The following is a 20458-nucleotide window of genomic DNA, read 5'->3' on the forward strand; positions in this document are numbered from 1 at the left end:
TTATTTTCAGTGTTTTCGTTAGAATGAGAAGTAAACATTAAACTTGACCACAATTTATGCCATCCATTTTTCAGTATTGACGTTTTCACAGACTTCCACGCATTGGCAACACAGTACACTGCATCCTTAATGTTGAATTCTTTTATGAAATTCTGTACTGGGGTGCCTGAATTAACTGGCGCCTCATTAACAGGGATCGATACTTACACTTCATAGAACATATAATACCATTGTCCTGTGGTTGAATTAGTGATGTGCAGTTGGGTGGGAGGTAGACAACAAAAACATTATCTTTCACTAGAAGATTGGCTTTTGGATGTGCCGAACAACTATCTAAAATAAGAAGTATCTTGCAATTAGGGTCTAATCCAACCAAATTACAGTGAGCCCTAGCCTCAGGAACAAAACAGTTTTGAAACCAATCCAATGTAATATCAGTGGTAACCCACCCCTTCTTGTTGGCACGGTAATGGACAGGAAACTGTGTCATACTCTTGAAGGCCCTTGGATGTAAACTTTTTCCGATAATGAGCTACTTAAATCTATGGGTACCCTCAGCATTAGAGCAGCACATTACCGTGACGCGATCCTTCGAAGCTTTAAACCCCGACGGCGATTCTGCATCCTCAGTTGTTAGAGTTCTTTCCGGCGTACATCTCCAAAACAAGGCAGTCTCGTCAACATTGTACACTTGTTCAGGACTTAAATGTTCATCACTAACTAACTTTGCAAATTCATCCACATATGCACTAGCCGCATCTTTGTCTGCTGAACATTTTCCCTCACACACACACCGCACGAAACTGTAAGCTATGTTGTGACTTGAAACGATGCAGCCAACCCTCTGAATATTCACACTTGTGTTGCAATCCCAGCTCTTCATGAAACGTTTTGCTTTGTTCCTTTAATAAATCACCAGAAATTTCCACATCTTCACTTACATGAAAATTAAACCAGGTTACAAGAACTTGGTCCAGTTCTGAACTTTTTTCTCCGTCATTGACTTCCTTATAAACATTTGCTTTTTTGATACACTGTCAGAAAAGAACTTGAGCAGTTTTTTTTTCCATTTTTTAATATCATACACTGTTGAAGAGCCAATGTCATATGTTTCACAAATGGTTCACACAGACACGCCGCTATCAAGTTTTTTTTAGCACTTCCACTCTCTCTCTCTCTCTGCGATTGACAATGCACGATGTTTACGTTTTACACCACCTCTTTTCTTTGCTGAATCCATAATGGGACTATACAGCAGCAAATAAATGATAAAATGAGAAGAAACAGAAAAACAGTGGCGTGCAAAACGTGGTAAATTTGAAAATGCATGTTCCGAAATCCATGCCAGAGATATGAAGAAACCGGATTATTGATGGCCGGATTTTTGAATGCTTAACCTGTATAACTAAGTTAACAAATAAACTTTGTTACTTGTTAATTAATTTGTCTTGGACAAACACTATAATAATTGTCAAAATACTTTAGCAATTTACAATTGATGTCAGCAAGCGAACCCTAATATCAGGTATGTCCACCTTTAGCTTTGATCACCTCCTGTACCCTTTGAGAAAGGCTTTCCACCAACATGTGGCAAACATCAGGTGGAATTTGTCTCCATTTCTCCATCAAAGCAGCACTGAGTTCAGCAACAGATCGAGGATGTGCTGCTCTGGACCTCAATCGCCACTCCAATTCATCCCACAGGTGTTCAATGAGGTTGAGGTCAGGACTGTGCACATAACAGCTGCAATGTGCACAGCACTGTCATCTTAATAGTAACACTGGTCCATTCCATAAAAACTTCACAGTGTAAGCAGCACCTGATTATCCAGAATATCAAGATACTGAGTTGCCTTCATGGAACCACGGACAACGACCAGTAATCCCACTCCAAACTAACTGAATGCATCCCACACCATTACTCCTGCACCTCTAAACTTTGCTGTGAGTACAGCACACTGTGGTAAAAAGCATTCACCAGGCTGCCTCCACACTCTGTCAGACTGGAAACAGGTGAACCTTGATTCACCAGGCCAGATGAGTTGCCTTGTTCATTGTTGTGATGTTTGGCTTGTGTGCCGTTGCTCTTTCATGGAAACTCAGTAAATGGAGTTCTTTTTGTACAGTATTAGTGTTCAACATGCTATTACTGACACTCTGGAACTCATCATGGATGGTCTGTGCTGATTGTAGCTGGTTTTTGCATGACACCCTCCTATCCCTGTTAGCCATTTTTGGTGGCTGCCCTGGGTGTTTTAACTGTACTAATGATGCCAGAACATCTCCATTTGTTGATCACATCGTCAACCATTGATTTTTATGCTTCAGCAATGGTACATATGATGCCACCAATGTGAGAGCCCATGATGACACCTCTCAAAGTCACTAGTTCACATCATGTTGCTATACTACCTGCATTAAACTGCTATGATGAAATACTGCTTCCTATTATCTGTACATTGGTTTTTATGTTATTATAAAACCTGAAATGTTCCATAGCTTCAAACAATAGGAGGGGGGGGGGGGGGGTGTCCAGACAATTATTGGTGGATAGTGTATTCTAAGGGGCAGTATATCTGGCTATCTATGTTATAATTAAAATAAGAATCCACACACAACAACAAGACAATTCAATGTGTATTCAATGCGTATTCTTTGTTTAGACTAAAGATTATAGCTGAAATTTCTTCTGTTTAAAGTAAAATGGAAAATAAGCTAAAAATGAATAAATAAATACCTTATAAACTGTTCACCCAGATGCTGATAAATTTCTGGTAATTTAATCTTGAGGAAATTTTTCAAACAGTGACATATCTGAAATCAAATAATTTTAAATTGTAAGAATAAGTAGCATTTCACTTTCAAAACATTCAACTTGTCTTTAGTACACTATGTTTTTAGGGTTTCAATTGCTACTTATTCTTCTTAAAAGACATATATACATATACATATATATATATAAAAAAAATCACAATTCAGTTGCTACTTATTTTTCTTCAAATATTCTAACCCTATGGCAGTTTTCTAGAAGTTTGTCCTTAGGTAGTTTTAATAAAAAACGACTGTGAAGACGCTGAAATATTTTGATCTCTTTGATGAAATCTGATTGTGGTCCTGTAATTTCTGCGACTGATAACAGAAGCTGTCCCACTGTTGCAATATTTCCTATATTAAAAAAAGTAAAAAATAATAATAATAAAATAATTGAAAAACTAATAAAATAAAAAAATCATATACAGTACAGGTTGCAACCAATCTTTGGTTAACTAAAACTCCATTTTAACTCAAGCATGGAATTAAAGAACAGCGAACACTATTTTTTCACCATCAGATAGCAATAGTGAGTTCAGGTTTGAGTAGCACATCTGACATATAAAATATAAGTCAAGTCAAAGTGGTATTAGCATAATAAATTCAAATCATTGACTTTCTTAAACACCAAATTTTTTCATTTAATAAAAATATTTCATGATGCATATGAATATATATTCTGCTTTTAATACACAATACCATAATTGTGATTCCTAACTGCTTTAAATGTACAGAGACAATGTGACTTGTCTGTGAGCAATTTATATCCAGTATGAAGTAAAACTGCATACAATTAATTAAAATTCATAAGCAACATATTGCATGTATGATGCTAATACATTAAAATGGCAAAGTCAGTGGATCTATTTGGTAGTACAATAATTTGTGTCATGTATTATTGTGTTTTTTTATGTAGCTGCCACTCATGAAAGATTGTAAACCTTTACAATCTTTACAAACCAAACTATGTGCCATGGCACCCCAGGGTGCCACTAAATATTTTCACTGAAATGACACTTAGTCCACATAGTTTTAGAATCGGACCATTGATTGTTTATTTATTTAGTGTATGATGATACAACAGCCGTGAGGCTCTTTTTACAGGGAAGTATGGCACCATCTCAATCTCCCCTAATTTTTATCAGGCTCAGGACCAGCAAAGCTGATGAATCAGGCCTGTGGCTGGGTCTTAGGTATTTCTGACTGTAATTTGTGTGTGTGTTCACAGGGCCGGTTTGCCTGTTCTGGGGGACGAAAAACCCGAGTTTCCGGTGAAAAACCCCTTACCTTCATATGAGACCAGCTAACTCACCTTTCATCGAAAGAGACAAGATAAAGGTTCCTCACATCATGGACAGGAATCGAACCCAGGTCTTTCTGACCAAAGGGCTTTGTCTATACCGACTGAGCTACGAAAGCTCTGGACCATCTATGTGTTGATGCAATGATAGGAAGGACGTATAACGGACACTGTACAAGTTTGATTCCAAGATTTGATATGTGCAGTGAACAACAATCTCACCCATCCCACTAATTACCTTTATTATTATTATTCGTGACACCTCCAAGGAGTCCGAAGACTCATCGCGGGAGGACACCTATTGTACAACTCTCCATCTCCACTACTACCAATCATCCACATCAGCGCTATCTACAGCCTACTACCCCCCCACCACAGCTAGTATTTTTTGTCTGTAAATTGTGTGTGTGTTCTGAAGGGCCGATTTGCCTGTATGTGGGATGAAAAACCCGAGTTTCTGGGAGGAAAAAACCCTGCTACCTCTGTATGAGATCAGCTAACTCACCATTGATTGAAAAAGTCCATATAAAGATTCCTCCCATCATGACGAGAATCGAACTTAGGCCTTTTCCAATCGAATGGCGCTATGTAACGTCGTTCTTCCAATTGCGCTACGGAGGTGCTTAAATTCCTATATTAATTACGATTTATTTATTCAATGATTTCATTGTTCAAAATATGTACTTATTTAATACTTTTTTTACATAAATTCTTTGTGAATTCGAAATTCGCATTTCATTTTTTTTTTTTTAACTTAACCAACCTAACTGCACCAACTGCACACTGTGACTGTTTGGTAAGCTTATGTTCTGACTTTGGGTGCCATTGGAAAATTCTAATACACCAAGGGCACCATGAACCAAAAAAGTTTGGGAACCAATGGGCTAAGGTATTTTTTTTAAATTAAATTAATTTTTTTTATATTATTTTTTACATAATCCACTTCAGGCCTCTAATAAGCAGGGCATTGAAATTCATCTGTCATCTGAAGACATTACAAATATCCATGACCATGGCAGGATTCAAACCCACAGCAGGTTGGTTAGGCTATATATGTAGAGTTTTCACAAGTATTTCTTCAACATGTTCTAATCCCAAACCATTCATAATGTCCACATTTCTTATTCTATCTTTCCTTGTTTTTGATAACATTAGCCTTAAAACTTTTGTTCCCAGTGGTTGCATTCGGCTCCATTTGTTAGTCTCCATGCTGGGTGGGATTTTTTTGTTTCCTATTTTTATCAATTTTATATTTATATATTTTTTTGTATTTTTAATTTATTTTTCACATAGGCTGGAAACCCTGCTTTAGAGACCAAACATAGAACTTTTTCAAGTCATTTCAGGGCTCCAGTAAGTGGAGCAGTAGTCTCACATTGGGCAATAAATTCATCTTCCACATAAATTATTCAGTTTGTTATTCTTTACAAAATGCAAAAAACTACCCAATCTACCAACTTGTCCTCAAGATCTTTAATGGAAAAGCTCTGATAAAGGATCATCATGTCAAAGATGGGATTTCAACGTGGATCTTTCCAACCAAAGAGCTCATTTATAACAACTAAGCTATGGAGGCTCTTAATAGAAAACTAGTAACCTGTGAAACTCATTGTTGGGTGCACATCAGGGAATAATAACAATAAAAACAAAAATTCAAAAATTTCTCAAAACACTTTGATTACTCAGTCTTTAGCAAATTAGCAAAATTTGGCAATTTAATAAAAAAAAAAAAAAAAGAAAACTTCCAGAGGGAGTTTTCTTAGAATGACTTATATTTTCTTCATTAAAGAAAGAATGTGAAAATGTTTCATTTCGGTTAATGAATTTGGAAGGATAAAATATTCGTTTTTCACCAAGTGGATGCCAGCCTGATTGGCCAAGTGGTTAGTACATCCACTCTCTAACTAGAAGGTTGCAGGCTCAAATCTCCTATGGGTATCCTACCCTATCCCAATGGCTTTAACAGGCATTTAAAGGCCCACAAGCGTGCTTGGATTTCGTAACCGAAGTACGAGGATAGGATGGTCACCCCCTATGCTTGTAAGCATTCTTGGCTGTATCCGTGTGTTCACGGGGCCGGTTTGCCTGCTTGCGGGATCAAAAACCCCATGGGTATGGATATTTATATTTATAATATTTTCTCATAATATTATAAGTGAGAGATGAATTTTATCACCTTGCTTATTGGAGATCTGAAGTGGCTTGAAAAAAGTTGCATGTCTAGTCTCTAGAGGAGGGTTTCCAGACCACATAAAAAAAACATTAAATAAATAAAAAAATATAATAAGAAATAGCCCACTCAAAGCATGAAAATCATATTAAAAATGAATAAATAAATAAATAAAAGTAGATAAAGACTGGTGTTGTCATGGAGAAGTGTTTGTGTCAAGAAAGTATTAAAATAGTTCACAGGTATGCCTTCTAAAGTGAACATGGGAATATTTAGTTATGATCAATTTTAGTAATTTCTGTAGGTGATACTGAAAGTGAATTTCAAAAGTGTCTGAAGGCAATAGCATTATGGTAGCATATGAAGCTTGTTTTATTTCTACCTATGGATACTTCCAATTAAAAGAGAAGGTTTCAAGAAGGCACCTACACTGGAATCTCCATAAACAAGGACTGCAGAGCTTGTTATAGGAGGAGGAAAGGTGATATGACTAAGACATTTCAACAGATGAGAAGTGGTTACAGGGTTGACACTGGGAAATTCTTTTGTATGCTAGGAAAGGAGGAAGAAGCAAAGACAAGGGTGGGAGGAGGGGCATCTTTCTAAGTGAAAAGTCTGTTCATAAATGCCACTCTTCCATGAGTATTTTTTTTTGCATGGAGGGTGGTTTCACATTGTAAAGCATTGCCTCATAGGGTAGTGAGAGCACAAACAGTGACTGAGTTTAAGAAATGGCATGATAGACTATTGTTTAAGATGGACCTCCCATGATGAGCTTAATGACTCCATGGAGGTCCTGAATGATGATAATTATAATAATAATACATCATTTGGCTATTTGCACTTTAGCAAAACATTGAAACAATAATATAAAGCTGAAACAGAATCCATTTGCACCCTAGCATATAAAATCAGGAATTACTAAATGTCTGCCCCTAGAATGCAATCACATATGGCCTGCAGAAATCAATTCATTTTTAATGTGACAATAAAAAAAAAAAAAAACATCAGTAACTAGTTTACTTTGCAAAGTGACCAATATGCTATATAATTAAAATGCTTTGAAATTTATGTTTCAATATTTTTCCACAATAAAATATCACATTCCTGTTATGTGCCTTAGCCATTTAAATGAAAAAAAAAAAACAGTTGCCCCCTTCATACAAAGAAGCTTTGCTGGTTTAATCTGAAATTACTAAATGCTGCAGTTTACATGATCATAACTAAATATTCCCATCATATTGAGTTTATTTATAAGGCATACCTATGACTATTTCAATACCTTCTTGACATAAGCCCTTCTCTGTGACATCACTATTTTGCATATTCTGATGTTAGCAACAACCTTTCATAAAAGGTTCAACTATGAAAGGTGGAACAAGTCTTGACTTTTTTTTCTTTTTTAATTCACAAAATTTATTTAACAATGACTTTTACATGGATTAATCTTTCGTCTTTTGCAAGCAGTTCGTCCTTTTTCAAGAAAGTCTCCATCATTCCCTATACACTTCAGATACTATTCTGTATGCAAAACCATGGCAACCATTTTCTGGGATAAAGGCAGGATCTTACTTGTTAACTTTCTAAGAGTACCATGATCATTTCAGAACAGTATGTACAGATTGCAGAAAATGAAAATACAACTGCAGAGTTTGGGTTACCAGAAACATGAATGAGATCCTTCTCCATGACAATGCCCAACCTCATACCATTGTACAAACACAACAAAATTTGGCCAGATTGATCTTTCCAATCCAATTCATAACCCAGATTACCCTCAAACTAGCATTTAGTTGATCCTCTGATAGATGCACTATGGGGATGCCATTTTGCAGATGACATGGAGTTAAAAAAGACATTCATGAAGAGCTCTGGGAATAAATGGGAGTAAGCACAACAGGACTGACATGAAGCATCTCGTAAAACAATAGCTTAAGTGCATAGAGAATGATGCAAACTTTGTTCAAAAACATTTGAAAGCTTAAAAAATGATGGAGGATTCCTTCCTGACTTATTTACACTTAATTTACACTTAGCCTCACACCTTACCATGCAGGCATTTCAAACCAAATCTGACAGAATAGAGTGGTTAATCTTTATTCCTGTAGTCCTGTATCTGAATGCGTTGTTCTGGTCAGAGTGCCTGTTTTGAGGGACGAAAAACCATTTTCCAGAATAAAATAAAATAAATAAAAAAAAACTCTACTTCTGTATATGATCATCTAAACTCAGCAGCTGATTCAAAACATCTCATAAAGGTTCCTTACACCACAGACTAAATTAAAAAAAAAAAAAAACTCCCCTAAACCAACTACGCTAAGGAGTCTAAAATTAACTGCTTATCAATCTCACATCACATGTGCTATCAATATAACATGGTTGCTGCTGTGTTCATAATAACAAAGGTTATTATGAACACAGCACAATTGTTAGGATAGAGCCTTTACAGCATTTTACACACTACAGCTTACATTACTGCATAAAAGCCATTGTAAAATAAATAATATTTTCTGGAAAATGGGAATTACCTTCTAATGTCTCCTCTTGGCTAGTAATAACATATGCCGTATGTTGTTGGTAATAACTTTCTTTACATTCAGATTTTTCTAATTAATAGAAACATTTTCAGTACTTCATCAGTAAACTGTACACTCACAATGTTTCTGCACTTCCTGACATACATGTCCAGAAAAATATTATCATTATTACATACACCTCCAGGGAGTCCAAAGACTCATCGAAGGAGGGCACCTACTCAACAACTCTGTCTCCACCACATAATCCACCAACTACAACTAACCGCAACTACACCAATGACATCTACAGCCCACACCACTAGTATTTCCACAGACAATCACAAACATCCATGCCCATGGCGGGATTAGAACCCACCTTTAGCATATCCGCTCTCCAGCCAAAAGGCTCGAGAGTGGATATGCTAAACACTTCAACAACCAGGTTGACTAAACCTGCCTTTAACATATCTGCTCTCCAGCCAAAAGGCTCGAGAGTGGATATATTAAACACTTCAACAACCAGGTTGGCTAATATTATTATTATACGGGCACTCCCAGGAGTCCAAAGACTAATCGCAGGAGACCCAATCTATCATACCTCTCCATGAAGTCATTAACAGAAAAAGCACTCGCAACTGACTCTGGCAACCCATTCCACTCATTCACCACTCTCCAAACAAAAAATCTAGTCCTCACAAAATCCCTACTGACCACACCTTTATTCAACTTCCAGGGTTGGCTCCTTGTTCTGGTCCCTCTAGCCAAATGCTGAAACATTTCCTCTGCATCTATCCTATAAAATCCTTTAAGCAACTTAAATGTTTCTATCATATCCCTCTTTTTTAATCCTATCAACCAACTTCTGCAATCCACACACACCTTCAATCTATCCTAATTGGGCACATTCCACTGGCCACTCCTCATCCCCCTAAACCCTCTCTACATCTGCAAGAAACACAGGGGGACCAGACTTTAGCATAGTAATCCAGATGTGGGCATATCAATGCCTTATAAATAGGAATTGCAACTTTATTATCTCTACTTGTTAATGTGTTCTTTACTAACCAAGTAAACTTATGTGCTACCTTAGCAATATGTCCTCTAAATTTTAACTCTCTTAGTTTCATCTATTTCCTGGAGTACCATGTATTTAATGTGATAAACGGCTTGTAATCTATTTATATCAAAGTGCATAAATTTACGTTTCTCTACATTAAACTGACACGTTATATTTTTCCCATAGTGTCAGCCTATTTAAATCGTCTCCACATTGCCTTAGATTAACTATTACTCTACCTCATTTAATGACATGCTAAAATCCTCTGCAATAAAGGCGCACGCAACACAACTTCTAAACTTGTTTTCATGTTAAATTTGATTTTACATAACTTTCATGGCAAATCTATCCATTAAGCCATGTCAGGTAGTCAGCGATTATTAAATCGATACAATGTTTTGGTAATTTCAGTACTTCTTCGATATCGAGAAATGGGGTTTCTTGCTGCAAATGCCATCAAATTAGATTTACGTAGATTATACTTCTTTTAAAAATGAGTAAAAAAAAATACAAATTACCTAGTTGTTTCAATTCACTTTGTGAATATAAACACGATTCATCTCGCGGGAGTTTCAAATTCAGTTGGTTCCATAAATTGTATCTTACAACAGGCAACATGGACAGTGATGACATTTAATAATTCAATAATAAAATAAATAATAATAATAAAACTTGCTTCATTTGGAAATAAACTCGAAATTCTACATAACCTACAAATTCATATACTTCCAATATGTTAATAATTGCCACCTATCGGATAGCACAATTTTTGTCAATAACTGATGTGTTTGGAGAAAATATTATAAATATAAATATACAATACTGTATATATTTATTTAGGCTGTGTAGAAGAAATGGATGCAAGTTGTTAGATGTGGTTTAATGGCAGAAAAGACTTGTATAGGAAGGATGGACTGCACTTGATTTTATTTGGCATCAGGAGCCTGAAGAAATTACTTCTTGGTATGAGACCTACTGCAGATAGTCAGGGAAACTAGATCAAGGGAAGAATGGGCAAAATGCGTGTGAAAGTTCGGCTATGGTATGCAAAGGTGATAACGACATAAATGCCTTCAAACATGGTTATGTATGTGGGGTAGGGGTGATAAAATATGCTTTGGATTTGGACCTTTTAAGTATGTCTGGGGAGGGAAAAGAGAAAATTCTAGCACAAGACCAAATAGATTGCATATCTAATTATAAAATATGCAATCTATTTGGATTGGTGGTAATTTATTATGTATATACACAAATGCCAGGAACATCAGAAACAAAGGGGTTGTTTCTGATGCTCCTAAGATGTGGCCTAAGATTGTTGGCATTTGTGAAACCTGGCTGTCAGAATCAGATATGGTAAGTGAGATCGAGTGTAATGGGTATACTATTTTTAGGAAAGACAGGAGAAAGAGGAGAGGATGAGGAGTACTATTAATGATATTATATGATTTAATTCCAGTTAGGGTAGAAACACAAGAAAACAATGATGGCAACAATATCCCATGTAGCGGTGAGTTTGAGATTAACTGGTGCGAAATGGAGGTAAAAAGAATGAAATATATGGTGGGGTGTTGCTACAGACCTAGCGGCTCAGTTGCAGTGGACGAAGAAATGCATCGCCAATTTAGCCTTATGAGTACCAAACGAATGATGGTTATGGGTGCTTTAATTCTCCAAACATTGATTGGGTGGGAGAGAAATATCATAATAAAAAAGAAGATGAATTTATTGAATTGTTGCAAAACAACTTTCTCAAGCAGCATGTGAAAGAAGGAACTCGAGGTCAAAGAGTGTTGGATTTGCTCATAATGTCATGGGGGTAGCTCTGTTAACAATATTGCTATTTTACTACCAATTAGTGAAAGTGATTATGCTGTGCTTTCTTGGGAAGTATCTAATTTGTACTGATGCTCCAATTAAGTTACATACAGAACTACAAAGCTGGAAATTATGATCAACTGAGGAGAATGCTATCTTTGGTCCCATGGCGTCAGTTACTGAATGGGATAAATATCAGCAAAACATGGAAATCTTTGAAAAAAAATGCTTAAATGAGGCGGTATCCGAATGTATCACTTGTGTTCGAAGAGTAAATAGGTTGCAAGTGAATTGGATGTGCAACCTTATTAAGTAAGATATCCACAAGAAGAAGATGATGTGGAAAGAAAATAATGAGAATAAGAGTGAGAGGAGTTGTGAAATATATAAAGCTCAAGCCAGAAAAGTAACGAGATTGTTAGTAAAGCTAAATTGGAGTAGGCGTATGAAAAGAAATTGGTCATGCAAGTTAAAGGCAATCTAAAAGAATTTTATCATTATGCCGCATGCAAAACAAAAAAGAATGAATGTGATGAAAGTATAAGTTTATGGAATGCAGATTGTACCCGACTGTCGGAAGCTAATGAGATTGTTCAGTTAATGAGTGCTCACTTTGCTAAGACATATCAACCAGGAGAATGTAACATGGCGCAGAGCGCTACTGCTACATTGGATGAAGAGTTAGAGGTGCATGAAAATGAAGTTAAAGAGCTCTTGTGTAACCAGGATAAAAAGTTGTCCATAGGGACAGAGAATATCAGCCCTTTTGCTAAAGGAACGTTCAGCCGAATTGGCTAGTCCTTTCGCATGTTTCTATAACTTGAGTCTCAGCTCAGTAATGATACCATAAGAATGGTAGGAATGTATGATAGTTCCACTGTAGAAGGGTGGTGCAAAAACTGATGTGTTGAACTACAGACCTATCAGTATCTCTGGTGTTACAGGGCCAGCGCTACCATGTAGGCAAATTAGTTAACCGCCTGGAGACAAGCCATGAAGGGGGCGTGAAACTTCAAGCTATTCTTTATTCATATTTTACTAAAATATCAAAATTAAATAGTGATATATGATTTAAGTATCGATTCTTTTTCCTTATCCCTCACACATCACACTATTTTACTGTTTAACTCTTGGATCTTTTTTGTTCCTTACCTAAATGATTTGAACTTACCGCTATTTAAAATTCAGTTAAGATAAATATTTTAAAACTTGCATTTCAAAATATTACATTTCGGTATTTTATAACTTTTTTTTGTAAATTAATTATAACAGAGAATTTTCAAATTAATTAAAAAAGAAAATAAAAAAGCCTATTAATTTAACCTGAAAGACAATTTACATTTTAGTTTATGAAATAAGGGGCGCACTTGTAAACCTGGCACCGACACTGCTGGTGTAGTAGTGAAGATTTTAGAGAACCCACTAAGAATTAGCATACAAAAATCGATAATAAAGCGTGCTTTACACTGCAAGGAACAGAATGGGTTTACTAAAGGACGTTTTTGCAACTTGTTCTTATTTATTAACAAATCTATGGCCCAATTGGATAAAGGGAATGGATACACTATAATAATTGGGATTTTGCTAAGGCATTTGATAGGATACCACATGAAATCTGTTGCATAAGCTGGAGAATACGGGAGTGAAATATAAACTCTTGACTTGAATCAGTGGACGTTTGACAGACATATTATCAAAACGTCGCATACGGTAGGTGTGAATCTGACACAATTAACATGACCAGTAGTGTGCCTGAGGGTTCAGTCCTTCGGTAATTATTCTTGTTCAATCTATATATTAATGACATTAGGAAGGGTTTGATAGGAGATGTGCAATTGTTTGCCAATGATGTGAAGGTAGGCAGAGCAATCAGGGATGCTACTGATATTCAGCAATTACAAAATGATTTGAATAGGCTGGAAATTTGGGCAAACAAAAATGGCTTGCAGTTTAATGTCAGTAAGTTATGCACGCACGTTCGCATGATTAGAGTTCCAGTGGCATATGATATTACCGGGATTATGCTAAAAGAAATTATGGAGGCAAGGGATCTTGGCGTATTGGTGGATAGAAATTTGAAGCTCAATGGTCACCTAGCAAAAGTTGCACATACAACTCAGAGGATAATTGCGATGTTGAAGCGAACCTTCAACATTTCCATCCTTCAACAACCTTCAACTGCCCACAATAATCCATGTAAGGAAGACATTTTGCCTCTATATAAGGTTTTGATAAGACCACACCTGGATTATTGCGGGCAGACTTGGTCTCCTTAGTTCCAAGAGGATAAAGAAGCTGTAGAAAGGGAGCAAACTAGAGGTTCGAAGATTATACCCAGATTATAGGATTTAGATTATGAGGACAGATTGTGAGTTTTTAGATTGCAGACTCTGGTTACCAGAAGAAAGGGGGGAGTGATATAATAGAGGTCTTTAAACCTTTGGATGGGTGTTATAGTATATCATGTGATGAAATTTTTCGTTACATGGAAGGTGTGGAGAGAACACTTTGGGCATCCACGGAAGTTAAATTTGTTCACATTCAAGAAATGGGATCAGAAATAGTTTTTCTCCTAGAGAGCACTAATTGAGTGGAATAGTCAGTGTTTAGGAGTGGAGAATGCATCTGGTGTGAATTTAATGGAAGGTGTGACAGCTGGTTTCGGTGATTTATAGCCACCTTTGATGAGTACTTAACACCCTGGAGGTCTCAAATAATAATAATAATAATAATAATAATAATAATAATAATAATAATAATAATAATAATAATAATAATAATAATATATGTTAGTCAGGCCTGTGTAGCTCAGTGGAAGAGGCACTTGCATTGGCTGCGCTAGGCTGCAGAAGATCGATCGACTTAATGTTCGAAACTAGTAGTTCTTCTATAGTCCATTTTTTACATTTGGTTTCTTCCAGTCGCTTTTCAGCTTCTTGCCCTGATTGCCCAGCAAGGAGAGCTGGGTTCTGTATCCCACTTGTCGCCTGATGCCCAGAATCCCCAACATCTGACGCAGTCTTTGATGACCCGGGCATCGACTGATCCGGTATGGATCTCTTCTTCCTTTTCACCATTAAGATGGGGGGATGGAACATGTTAGTCTGGCTCCTCAGTTGAGACCTGCCTGAACAAGGGTGGCCCTGCTGGCAGCTATGCAACCGCCTGAATAGATCTCAACATCACTGAAGCATGCAAGCTCCACCGTCACGACAAGGCCGTGTTCCTTCGGGGAGTGTTAGTCAGTCCTGTGTAGCTCAGTGGAAGAGGGGCTTGCATTCTCTGCGCTAGGCTGCAGAAAATCGATTTATTGTTCGAGACTAGTCGCCGATTGAAGGAAATTTCTGTAAGCTTTCTTCGACCGGTTCCCGAGTTAGTTGATCTCTGCCACGAGCAAGAGGGCTTTTTCTCCCTGGCACTCGGATTTTTCATCCCTTATGGTGTTAGCTTATTATTGATTATTAATAATATGTTAGCTGATATTTCAATAAAGTATTCCTGTTGGATACTTTAAGGTTCAATACCTTGTGGAGTGCTAACCGTTGATTGGACTAACCGGCTGCGACAATTTGAATGATGACATTGTACTTCATGCGGAAACGATATCTCAAAAAAAGAGAAAAAGAAAACAGTAGTTCCAAAATTCACCACCAGAGAGCAAGGTAATGTAACAAATTAATAGAATTTGCTTATCATGCAAGTCGGTAGCTGTCAGGAGGGTTTAAAAAGAAGGACATATGATGACACAAATGATTAGTCATTTTGAAGAAAGCGGTTCATTGGAAGCAAGAGCGCATTTTCCATGCTTGTTATGCGTCGCTCTTCTTATTTGAGAAAGAAATAATATTTATTTGTTAATAAATGCATGCATTTATAAGCATTCCATCTTGGCTTTTATTTTTGTAGACAGAAGACGTCTTAAGCTTGCATGGCAATAATTGAGCTTTCCGTTGTGTATCGAAAGCCGATGCTTACTCGTCTAGTCAAAGCGACCTTGGTTTGCTCGGTTGTCGGAGCTTCCAGGTCCTTGGGGCAGCGCTGTGGTTTCATATGCGAGCATATCCATTTCCGCTCCCTTCACGTCATCTCACACTGTTGCATAAACACAGGCCATACACAGTCAATGTAGCTCTAGCCAGTGAGCTTCAGCCAGCCTTAACAAGTGTGCGATGCTTGCGAAAAATAAGCTACAACCAACTTTTTATGACGATGTTATTCACCAGTTCATTAAGAAGGATTGTAGGGTAGAATTTGTATTCAAGTAGCTAAATGGAAAAAGATAGAATATCTGAAAAAGAGAGCCGAAAGGCTTTACTTCGGCAATGCACAATTATTTAAGTGGATAGTGAATCCAACATTATTTCATAGCCGAATATAGAAACTACAAGAGTTTCATGCCGAATATAGATAGAGACTAAAAAAGTTTCGGTGGATACAAGCGTGTGCAACCTTTCCTGACAGGGCAACTCGTAGTAAATGTGGAGAAAGCTCCGATCACTGTCCTTAGTATTTTCCCATAATGTAAAACACATCTCCCAGGAGATGTATGATGTTATAGATTATGGGGGGGGGTCACTACCCAGACCGGTTTCGACCATTTTCGAGGTCTCGTCAGCGGAAGCTAGACCAAGAATACTCAGGATGAAGTGATACAGAACTTGTACTTTACGATACGAGTTGCTAAAAAAGGTGTCACGTTACAAAAACAACCAAAAAGAGAGCCAAAAGGCTTCACACGTTTATAGTCTCTATCTATATTCGGTATGAAACTCTTGTAGTTTCTATATTCGTGTATGAAAGAATGTTGGATTCAATATCCACTTAATTTAAATAAAAAGATAGAATATCATTTGCGAAACAAATGTTGCATTTGTATGACTAAATGTACATAAATTTCTTAATATAGAGTTTTAAATGGTCAGTAATTCATTATTCCTCTAACTAGATTTCAATCACACCTCTCACTACCTGAATGATAACAAGAGCAAGAGTGAATTTCAAGACCAGCATTCGCCCATGCTTGGAAGTTAGACTGGCAGTGGTCACAAACCCAACAATTCATTATAAGTGAATGAAGATATTACTGCTATTGTGGAGCAGACCATAACATAGTTAGTTAATGAGGTGCAAATGATGTATCAAGACATTTATATGCCTTACACAACTGTTTCAAAACGTCTACAAAAGATTCTGCATTTTTAGCCATTCTACCTGTTGGGTAGATTGCATTTTTACCCAGCTGAAGGCAAAACAGGCAGAGGTCGAAAACCAATCAATTCAAAACTAGTGAATAAACTTGCTATTGCCATTGTGGAGCAAGTCATGAATATCGGCACGGGCTCGTGCAGTGCATATGCTGTATCAAGACAACTTTATGCGCTTTACACAACGGTCTAGAAAATTCTATGGAAGATTCTGCATTTATAGCCATTCCGGATAAACCATGACATAGAATTTGTGCCTGCAGAACTTTGAAAGTCGACTGATATTTGCATTAAAATTCCTTGCTCAAGTGGCAGTAGACGCTACATTGACATTGATGATTTGTAGGAAGATGAGACTCACTTTCACACGAATGGAGCTGTGAATACCCACATTGTTGGTTTTGGGATGCGCAACACCCGCATTCAATCAAACAAATTCCTTTGCATTCACCCAAAGTTATTTTATGGTGCGGGTTTACAGTTTTGTATCATTGGACTGTTCTTTGAGGACATTCACCAATCGGAACCTATGACTTTTTCAGTTTCTGACTAGAGGTATCGCGATATGGTAAAGAATTTTTTTGTACCACGGCAACAGCAACACCTGTGCATGGATTCAGTCATTTCATGCTTGTCGATTCGGTTCATCGAGAACATTTCACGAAAGCCAGAGTGAACAACCGTCTGTTTCCATTTCAAGGCCACTTCGTTCAAATGAACTGACCCCTGTGACTTCTGGCTCTGGGGATTTCTCAAAGACAGTTTATCAGGATCACCCTGATAACCTTACAGAACAATGCAGCATGTGCCCAACATCTGTCACAACGAGATCGTTCTGCCGTTGATCACACTGTACAAAGGAAGTAGTTTGTGACATACTGAGAAGGGCAGCATTTTAAACAGCATAGCATAGCTCGTGAATATACAATCGAAGTGAATAGAAATGTGTTATTTATGATTGTATCGCTTTTCTCCTTTTTACAGAAAAACTACTATGTCTAAATTTGGTACATCATATAGTGCCCCTTAGTGATATCTCTAACAAATATCGCTTCAACATGATGCACCATTTATTGTTGCAAAGATTTACAGCATTTGGATCACTGGGGTGGCACTTAGCAAGGTCTTATAGGGATACTTTAATTTTTGATCAACCTGTGTGTGTGTGTGTGTGTGTGTGTGTGTGTGTGTGTGTGTGTGTGTGTGTGTGTGTGTGTGTGTGTGTGTGTGTGTGTGTGTGTGTGTGTGTGTGTGTGTGTGTGTGTGTGTGTGTGTGTGTGTGTGTGTGTGTGTGTGTGTGTGCCTCAGTGAATGATTACAACCCATAGCTGTTCAAGCAAAATATAAACAGACTATCAGACTATTCCTTTCTTCCGGCTAGTGTGCTATATGTCTTGTGGTCCTTTGTGTGTGGATCACATATAAAAATATATCGGTGTGTGTATGCATATATATATATGTAATTAATTTCTTAACTTGGGGATACTGTATATTAGGGTTACCAAGTAATTTTATAAGCTTGGTTATTTAACTCCTAATCCCAAGTATGCAAACAATTAAGTTTGCACTATGTTCTTGAACTATGTTTCAGGCGCAAACTTAATTGTTTTGGATACTTGGAATTAGGAGTTAAATAACCAAGCATATAAAATTACTTGGTAACCCTAATATATATATATATATATATATATATATATATATATATATATATATATATATATATATATATATATATATATATATATACAGGGTGTTCGGGATAAATTTGACAGTTTCGTAAGGAAAAAGAAAATCTTCTTTGTATCTATTAAATTTAATGAATTGACAAAAAAACATTACAGGCAGAGTTAATTACAATACTATCAACAAGATTTACTCAAAATAACCACCATTAGCATCGATCACAGCTTCAATTCTGCTTCGGAACCTCGAACAAGCTGATGCTACAGTCTCCCTGGGAAGGGCCGCAAAAACTGTTTTAATTTTATCCATTAACTGGGCTTTTGTATTACTGGAAGTGCGATTGGTGTCTTTTTCAACTGCGCCCCATACAAAATAATCCATGGGGTTAAGGTCTGGGGAGTTTGGAGGCCAAACATTTGGACTGGTGAAGTCGTAGAAATTTTCAGACAACCATTTTTGACTTTTCCCAGAGGTGTGGCAAGGGGCCGAATCCTGCTGCCATACATACGGCCTACCATTGCCTACCCTTGTTATCCAGGGCTTGACTACAGTTAGCAACTCCACGAACAAAGCCCGAATTCCAATGCCAGGGTTCTTCAACACCTGTTCCTGCAGATTTGCGAGGAATTCTGCTGTACGAACGCAATCAGATCGTCTGCTAGGGATCTTTCTTCTTGCTACATCCTCATAGTCACCATTGCAAGTCTCTAGTTCATGCCTGATTGTTTTTACTGTATTCAGGGAGCATTGGGCAGCAGTCGTAATATCCTTATTTTGATGGCGGGCACGAATCATCATGATACAAGTTATTCTCTTCCATGATTCAGGTGGGTTCCAGCTATCCATCCTTTCTGACATCTTGTATATGAATGAAGAAGGGTCCAAACTTTTAAATGAAGAGAAGTGTGTGTTAATACATGTAACTTACGGAAAAATATAATTAATTATAAATATGTCAAATTTATCCCGAACACCCTGTATATAATTGCAATAGTGTCCCATAATACAAATAGGCACACCCTTTCAGATGGGCATAATGTAATTAGAAAATGCTACTCTAGTTGGGATTAGAATAGAAAATACCTATCTTTGGGGGGATTAGTACAGAGGATGAAAACGTCACTTGAACTGAATAAATATATTATTTATTTATTTATTTATTTATTTAACTTGGTGAAATGTACATTGGAAAATAGGCAAGAAAAATATTATTTACATATTATAAATATATATATAAGATTATATATTACAAAGTGCAAAAAAAAGGATCCTCCTTACGGATATACAAGAGAAAGGAGACAAAAGGTAAATGAGGAATAGACAGGATTTGTCTTTTTAGTAAAAGAGTCTACATTATAGTTCATTCTTATCTATCTTTCAGTTGAAGTGTATCGTCGTCGGCAATCCAGAACAGGGTACCGGTTGTATTCCACTCCTCTATGAATTTCGCGACAGTTCTTGTTTATTTGTAATAATCAAGTTCCAGTGAAAGCCTGCTTTGTAGTTTCTGACGTAGGCTACACAAGATGGTTTGTGCTGATTCGGTGATAGATGGGTGCTGGTTATTTCTTGTGTGCTTAAGGTAGAAGCTGTAAATGACGGCCTTAGCGCAGATGATGCGGAAATTTTATATTCTGTGTCTGTTATCTTCCGTATGAACTAAATTCCAGCAGAGACACATCGACGTAAAGCAGAGACACATCGACTTACATTGAGAGAAAAAAGACTCAACGACAGTATGTTTATGAGAATTTGATTGTAAGTTTAATCAAATATTGTTCCTGGTATTGTGTTTGTAGCATATTAATTAGGTAGTAGATTCGCTTGCTTCTGTTAATTTCTGCTCTTTTTACAGTTAACTTTCGAGTGTAGATCCTGAAGTTGGGATATTAATTCTGGTAT

The 20458-nt window shown here is 37.0% G+C and overlaps 1 protein-coding gene across 1 annotated transcript in view; it reads right to left on the bottom strand.

Annotated features, from left to right (window-relative positions):
• Positions 1-10544, bottom strand: part of LOC150101696 (uncharacterized) — a 208981-nt gene extending 198437 nt beyond the window's left edge. Inside the window, exons 1-3 of the mRNA XM_090400154.1 lie at positions 10373-10544; positions 3011-3165; positions 2738-2814 (exon numbers count right to left, since the gene is read on the bottom strand). Coding sequence (XP_090256280.1) covers positions 2738-2814; positions 3011-3165; positions 10373-10487 — 347 coding nt within the window. The 5' untranslated portion in view covers positions 10488-10544. The remainder of the gene's footprint in view (positions 1-2737; positions 2815-3010; positions 3166-10372) is intronic.
• Between the last annotated feature and the right edge of the window lie 9914 nt (positions 10545-20458).

This window comes from Typopeltis vanoorti, chromosome 11 (genome assembly GCF_054136105.1).
Source record: "Typopeltis vanoorti isolate ZY-2024b chromosome 11, IOZ_Tvanoo_1.0, whole genome shotgun sequence".
Taxonomy (NCBI): domain Eukaryota; kingdom Metazoa; phylum Arthropoda; class Arachnida; order Uropygi; family Thelyphonidae; genus Typopeltis; species Typopeltis vanoorti.